The sequence below is a fragment of the Pseudophryne corroboree genome, chromosome 1 (genome assembly GCF_028390025.1).
Source record: "Pseudophryne corroboree isolate aPseCor3 chromosome 1, aPseCor3.hap2, whole genome shotgun sequence".
Taxonomy (NCBI): domain Eukaryota; kingdom Metazoa; phylum Chordata; class Amphibia; order Anura; family Myobatrachidae; genus Pseudophryne; species Pseudophryne corroboree.
This window is the reverse complement of record NC_086444.1, coordinates 1,220,513,457-1,220,521,144: the sequence shown is the minus strand read 5'-3', so window position 1 is coordinate 1,220,521,144 and position 7,688 is coordinate 1,220,513,457. Positions and strand designations below refer to the sequence as shown.

The following is a 7,688-nucleotide window of genomic DNA, read 5'->3' as shown; positions in this document are numbered from 1 at the left end:
CCCGTTTCTGCTCCTTGTCTCCATTTACCGACACCTGCCAAGTTTGATGGTTCCCCAAAAGCCTGTCGGGGTTTCCTAAATCAGTGTGAGATACATTTCAAGTTACAGCCTGGCAGTTTCCCAACTGACCGCACCAAGGTTGCTTACATCATCTCCCTCCTCAGTGGCTCCCCCCTAGATTGGGCATCACCTCTATGGGAGAAGTCTGATGCCCTGCTCTCTTCATACACAGATTTCGTGGCAACTATCAGGCGCATCTTTGACGAACCAGTTTGTGTGACCTAGCCTCCTCCGATATCCTCCGGCTACGTCAAGGGACACGAACAGTTGGTAAATATCTGGTACAGTACCAGATCCTAGCTTCTGAACTTTCCTGGAATGATGACTCTCTTTACTCAGCCCAAGAAGGGGCGTCTATGTCTACAGCCCAAGGAGGGGTGTCAGTGTCTACAGCCCAAGAAGGGGCATCTGTGTCTGGAGCCCAAGGAGGGGTATCCAATTTTCAAGCTCTAGTAGGGGCATATGAGTCTTCTCAAAAAGGAGTTTCTGATCTGTCAACCCCAGGAGGGGTGCTGGAGAAAACAACCCTGAGAGAGGTGTCTGATTCGTCAACCCCAGGAGGGGTCACCAAAGTTTCAGCCCCAAGGGAAGTATCCAGAGCCAAGTTCACAGATGGAAATTTTTGTGCTACAGATGCAGTTATGAACTCCTGTTTGCCGTCTTCAGAGAGCACCACCCTGTTAGCATCCAGCATGGACCAGGTCCAGGATGGTCTAACTGAACACTCAGATACCACTCATTCCGGTTCTAACCGGATTCTTACTCTTTCAGTTCCAGCTGATTCAACGGTCTCCAGACTTATTCCGGTTCCATCCGTCTGTCTGAAGATTCCTTCGGTTCCAGACGATTCCGATATCTCTGGACCCAATCCGGTTCCATCCGTAGGTCCAAAGACTCCTTCGGTTCCAGCCGATTCCAATATCTCTGGATCCAATCCGGTTTCATCCGTAGGTCCAAAGACTTCCACCATCGATCCCAAGTCACCATCGGTGTTCCGCCATCGATCCCAAGTCACCATCGGTGTTCCGCCATCGATTCCAAGTCACCATCGGTGTTCCGCCATCGATCCCAAGTCACCATCGGTGTTCCATCATCGAACTCTAGCATCACCAGTCTTTCTGCGTCTGATCTTCCATTACACTGGCATCTGACACCATTTCACAGCTCACCACCTGTGTCGGTTCTATCCGGCATTTCCCGGCAGTTCAGTCATCAGTTTCTGTTTCCCATCAGCTACCCAGTGCATCAGTGTTGGTAAGGACATATCATCTCCAAGTCCTTCAAGACTGTGCTTAATTATACCACACCTAGAGACTGCCTATATGCACTCCTGGGAACTGTGACTTATATGCTGTTCTTAATATTGCTAACTGCCGACATATGCTTGTGAGCTGAGTTTCAATAAAACCTTTGAACTTTCCCTTGTTGTCGTGGTCACGCCTTCGGGCATCTGTGGTAAAGGTTCCCTGCATGTCTAAGAACCCTGTACTGCCTCCCAGGGTCACATATACCTCAGCCCCTACAACTGAGGCTTCCCCTGGTCAGCACCAGCCCTCAGTTGTGACAGTGAGCACTGACCTAATGGATCCAGCCGGAGATCAGGTCCAAGCAACCAGGCCGACGCAAGAACTTGCAGCCTGCCTTGAACATCAGAAGGCTGCACAGGGCCATGTGATTCGCTGTCTCCAGGACCTTTCCTCTCAGCTGGATGGAATCCAAACAACCCTTCGTGGTTCAGGGGCATCCAGGGTGTCGACTGCAGTACCTTTGGTGGTATCCCCACCCACCATTCCCGTTTCTGCTCCTTGTCTCCATTTACCGACACCTGCCAAGTTTGACGGTTCCCCAAAAGCCTGTCGGGGTTTCCTAAATCAGTGTGAGATACATTTCAAGTTACAGCCTGGCAGTTTCCCAACCTACCGCACCAAGGTTGCTTACATCATCTCCCTCCTCAGTGGCTCCCCCCTAGATTGGGCATCACCTCTATGGGAGAAGTCTGATGCCCTGCTCTCTTCATACACAGATTTCGTGGCAACTATCAGGCGCATCTTTGACGAACCAGTTTGTGTGACCTAGCCTCCTCCGATATCCTCCGGCTACGTCAAGGGACACGAACAGTTGGTAAATATCTGGTACTGTACCAGATCCTAGCTTCTGAACTTTCCTGGAATGATGACTCTCTTTACTCAGCCCAAGAAGGGGCGTCTATGTCTACAGCCCAAGGAGGGGTGTCTGTGTCTACAGCCCAAGAAGGGGCATCTGTGTCTGGAGCCCAAGGAGGGGTATCCAATTTTCAAGCTCTAGTAGGGGCATATGAGTCTTCTCAAAAAGGAGTTTCTGATCTGTCAACCCCAGGAGGGGTGCTGGAGAAAACACCCCTGAGAGAGGTGTCTGATTCGTCAACCCCAGGAGGGGTCACCAAAGTTTCAGCCCCAAGGGAAGTATCCAGAGCCAAGTTCACAGATGGAAATTTTTGTGCTACAGATGCAGTTATGAACTCCTGTTTGCCGTCTTCAGAGAGCACCACCCTGTTAGCATCCAGCATGGACCAGGTCCAGGATGGTCTAACTGAACACTCAGATACCACTCATTCCGGTTCTAACCGGATTCTTACTCTTTCAGTTCCAGCTGATTCAACGGTCTCCAGACTTATTCCGGTTCCATCCGTTTGTCTGAAGATTCCTTCGGTTCCAGACGATTCCGATATCTCTGGACCCAATCCGGTTCCATCCGCAGGTCCAAAGACTCCTTCGGTTCCAGCCGATTCCAATATCTCTGGATCCAATCCGGTTTCATCCGTAGGTCCAAAGACTTCCACCATCGATCCCAAGTCACCATCGGTGTTCCGCCATCGATCCCAAGTCACCATCGGTGTTCCGCCATCGATTCCAAGTCACCATCGGTGTTCCGCCATCGATCCCAAGTCACCATCGGTGTTCCATCATCGAACTCTAGCATCACCAGTCTTTCTGCGTCTGATCTTCCATTACACTGGCATCTGACACCATTTCACAGCTCACCACCTGTGTCGGTTCTATCCGGCATTTCCCGGCAGTTCAGTCATCAGTTTCTGTTTCCCATCAGCTACCCAGTGCATCAGTGTTGGTAAGGACATATCATCTCCAAGTCCTTCAAGACTGTGCTTAATTATACCACACCTAGAGACTGCCTATATGCACTCCTGGGAACTGTGACTTTTATATGCTGTTCTTAATATTGCTAACTGCCGACATATGCTTGTGAGCTGAGTTTCAATAAAACCTTTGAACTTTCTTTTGTTGTCGTGGTCACGCCTTCGGGCATCTGTGGTAAAGGTTCCCTGCATGTCTAAGAACCCTGTACTGCCTCCCAGGTTCACATATATCTCAGCCCCTACAACTGAGGCTTCCCCAGGTCAGCACCAGCCCTCAGTTGTGACAGACAGGAGGATGGAGATGTAGGGAGCAGTGGAATTAGAGATGGCCTTGTATGTGAGGGTGAGGATTGTGAAGAGGATTCTGTAGGGGAATGGGAGCCAGTGCATATTTTGTCAAAGGGGATGGGCAGATGTGGAGTGGTGGGAGAGGAAGATAAGCCTAGCTGTGGAATTGAGGACAGATTGAGACTAGGAGAGGTACCTGGAATGATGGAGACTGAGAGAGGCACCTGGAAGAAGACCGTCTTATGATCAGTTCTGGACATCATTTTGTAAATTGATTAATGTAAATAACTATGTGTAACTGGACCTTGCACGAGATCTCTGTGATGCTGCTGGGAAAGCAGACAAATAATTTATTCTGATTAGGTGAATTATACAATACCACAAAGTATTATTAAATAATGTATTTAACTGTGTAGCTGCCTTATACATGAAGTCTACTTTTTACAGAATAACTCCAACTGATATGGAATTCCTATTACTGGAGCCTTTCCTCAGGACACAGAAGCCTAGTGTGAGTCCCTTACTGAAGCCCATCTTATACATAGAGCCAGATTAAGGGAGGGGGCACAAGGGGTGAGTAACCCTGGTTTCAAAATCTGTCTGGCCCTGCCCAGCCAGAGTTGCTCTTATCCAGCTCTGGTGATGCAGCCTATGCGGGGACAATTCTGCAGCCTGCAGGACCACACAAGCTGAATACTACGGTGTTAGGACCCTGAATAATCTCTACCCAGCAATGAAATGCATTGAGCTAATCAGACCCTGCTCTCCCAGGCATGATTTTTCTATTTGCTACCAGGCCTGCATGATGCATGAGAGGAGGCTCTGAAGTCTGCCCCAGCTGCAGGTGTGCAGTTAGGTCCTGCACTGCTGCTGTCTTCTGGAGCTGCAAGGGGTGGAAGCACTCACAGTGGGAATAGCCTGGGAGGGTGGGGCTGACCAAAGAAGGAGGACCACTTTTTGTTAAGTGACCCGGGCCCTCCAAAGGCTTAACCTGGCCCTGCCTATACATCACATGCACCTCTTGAAGACCCATTTCTTCAGCCCTTGCAATGTCAGTAATACCAGTAGTTCAGCCGCTATAAAGACATAACTATATGCGTTTGTGAGGACCCAGGCACCCTATGATCATGGCATATGACTATAGCTGCTAATCATCACTGATCCAGGTAATACACATGATGGAATCAGCAGGCAGCATCATGATCAATAACAAAGAATTAGGACAAGATTAATAGGTCAGCAGTCAGAGGTGAGTAGACAGCAACAAAGAATCCAGCACATAAGTGCACCCATGTGTGTCCTGCACTAACACAAAAGGAGACACAACTGGTAAAATAAGCAGCCCACAAATGGGCGCTCTCCCCTAACAAGAAGCTGGGCTTGACAGATACTTACAGACTTGCAGGAGACGTGAGCTTCCAACAGCTGCCGCCAGGGAGCATGAATCCAAGTCAACACCTGATTGGTCAGTTGGGCAGGTACTGCATCATACTGAGCAGGCAAACACTTCAGGGTACTCTCTTTTGACATCCATCTCTACCACCCCTTTTGCCTTGTGGTAATCAGAAGATAAAGGCTTCTTCTCTTTTCAAGCATTTATTATAATGTATGGGCAGGGTACAAGGAAAGGCACCCACCAGTCTACTATTGGGGACAAGGGTAATGTAATGTACATGCGAAAGCAATAAGCCGCCATTATCATTATGCATTTATGCTAGCAGAGCCCGTTCAGCAGGTTGTTTGGTGTGAACATTCATCTGTTGTTTCTTTGATGGTAGTTCCCCACCTCTGTTACAAGTCAGCAAGCTGTACACATATCTCTGACACTGGGAGGACGCATAGTAATAGATAAGAGGATCAAGGCAACAACTGATGCTGCTAATACAGACGGACAGAATGTAGGCACAATACAGAGATGGATTAGATTTCTTATGAAAATGAAGACACCAAATTAAAAAGATGACATTTGTTGGTCCAAAGCAAAGTACAAACACCAAGAGCACAGTCACTGTCAGGAACAAAGCGCGAGATCGCTTAAAGGAGTTTTCAAGTTTGGGGGAGCTTAGGTTATGGATGATTCCAATGTAACAGACAACTGTAATGACTAAAGGCAAGAAGAAGAAAGTGGAGATAAAAATGAGGAAATACTTTACAAAAAAGCTCTGCACTTCTTCAATGTCCTGCACATCATAACAAATTGTGGTATCCAAAGCGGCAATGTACTGTGTCTGCTCTCTTATGAGAAGTGGCACAGTGCCTGCTATGGATAACACCCATATACAGACACAGACCAGCCAAGCTCGCCCCGTGGTACGCCAGGAGAGAGACTGCATTGGATACACCACGGCCATGAACCTGTCCACACTGATGCTGGTCATGAGTAGGATGGAGCAGTACATGTTGCAGTAAAATGCTGTGATGTAGAAGCGACACATTCCATCTCCAATCATCCACTTATTCCCGGAGAATCGATAAGCGATGCTGAAAGGCAGCAGACTCACAAAGAGCACATCAGCGGTTGCCAAGTTCAGCATGTAGACCACCGCTGGCTTCCTGACCTTCATCTTGAACAGGAACATGATGATGGCCAGAAGATTGAGAGGCAGAGACACAATGAGCAACACGGTGGACACGGATGGAGCAAATACAGTCAGCAACTTGCCAGTGAAAATTATTTTGGCTTCTTCAGTAATTGTTTTTTCTATTATTCGTGAATGGGGAACTTGACTTGATGATAAGTTCAGGTCACGGCCATCTTCAGCACTGCCAGAGGTTTCATTCCCTAAACATTAAAGAGGAAGTGAAAAAAAAAAATCTAAATTTGTAGTTTTCTCTTCTGCATGTGAACCTAGATACTGTTTATGTAGGTTATGTATAGAAATATTAGCTTCATTATCAATAAGAACACCCAGTAATAGGAATAAATGTGAAAGTCTGAGACTCATTACATATAGGGAGGAATTCAATTTAAACCACAACACTAATTGCCAGTGCTGGACTTATTCAATTAGCGAGGTTTGTCCCATGTTCAAGTTCTCACAGATTGCACAGAACCTCGCAGCTCATGAAGCTGTGAGGTAAAGTCCATGTAAAAACCAACAAAATCTGGTCATGCACGGGGAACAAAAAAACACTAATTTCACAGTTTATGCTGAATCAGTGGTTTTCCGTGTGTGAATCCCGATTGTTCAGAGCGGGGAAAAAGGCTATTTTATTGAAATAGGAGAGATAAAAACAAAAGTCAATAAAAAATAATTAGAAATTATCTCTCTTTTTGTTTTTATTGACTATTGTTTTTCTCTCTCCTATATGCACCTTATGATGTCATATTGCTGCTATATAATTATGTTTACGAATGACCCCCGGAATGCATCTGACCCGCCAACATTACTATATGAAGAGAAAGCGGCTCTGTGAGATGTATTGTATGACTGGAAATGACGTCATACGGGTTGGAATGCTTTTTGAACCGCATGGAAATAAGCATATAGCGGCCGGAAATGACGTCTTACGAGTTGGAACGCATTTTGAACCGCACGGAAATGAGTATAGAGCGACCGGGCGGAAGTTGATGGGAGATGCGATACCATGTTACCGGAAATGACGGCCGCGGAAGCGCGGCGGCTCTCAAACACTGTAATTGTAATTGTGACATCTGAAACTTGTTAGAGGACTTTAGGGGTATATATAGGGGGAAATTTCAGTGCTGCACAATCCGCTTTTGAGAAAGGTTAAAACCGAAACGCGTTAAGCGGGATTGTGCTGTGTATCCTGACAATTCCTTAGATTCCTTATTCACCACCTGGAAGGAAAGCCGTGAGTTTCCGGGACTCTGACTACACATGCTGTAAGAAATATCTCAGCGAACCAGTGAGGTGTCTTTTGGGAAATAGGGGATAACGCCTTGTGATATGCCTTTTTATTTATGTAACATGTGAGTGTGTGGTATCCCCCAGAACTTACAGGACTCATGCTCCCTTCAACTGACATGTACATTGCCTTATTGTACCAGGTGCTCCATGTAGGACCCTATGAGAACCTGTGTAGCCCAGACTTTTTGCCAAAAAGGACAGCTGTATACTCTGGGCTGCCATATAAACAGACATAACCTGCAGCTTTACCCTTTCCCCCCTTTTTCTTGGAGCCTAGCAACAGTGGATGGTGTGATGGAGGACACAGCCCACACCTCTCATCTGATTGGCCAATC

At 47.0% G+C, this 7,688-nt stretch overlaps 1 protein-coding gene across 1 annotated transcript; it reads right to left on the bottom strand.

Annotated features, from left to right (window-relative positions):
• Positions 1–5,069: 5,069 nt before the first annotated feature.
• LOC135052041 (proteinase-activated receptor 1-like) lies at positions 5,070–6,569 on the bottom strand. Its single transcript, XM_063957418.1, has 2 exons — positions 6,536–6,569; positions 5,070–6,263 (listed from the first exon to the last, which is right to left on the bottom strand). Exons 1-2 carry the CDS (start codon positions 6,567–6,569, stop codon positions 5,191–5,193), a joined length of 1,107 nt encoding a protein of 368 aa, XP_063813488.1. The 3' UTR covers positions 5,070–5,190.
• Between the last annotated feature and the right edge of the window lie 1,119 nt (positions 6,570–7,688).

Bases quoted from the DNA above. Each gene is read 5' to 3' on its own strand.
- LOC135052041 (XM_063957418.1), bottom strand. From the start codon at position 6,569: ATGGACTTTACCTCACAGCTTCATGAGCTGCGAG. The intron at 6,264-6,535 runs GTTCTGTGCAAT...TTTAATGTTTAG, and splicing joins ACAGCTTCATGAGCTGCGAG to GGAATGAAACCTCTGGCAGT.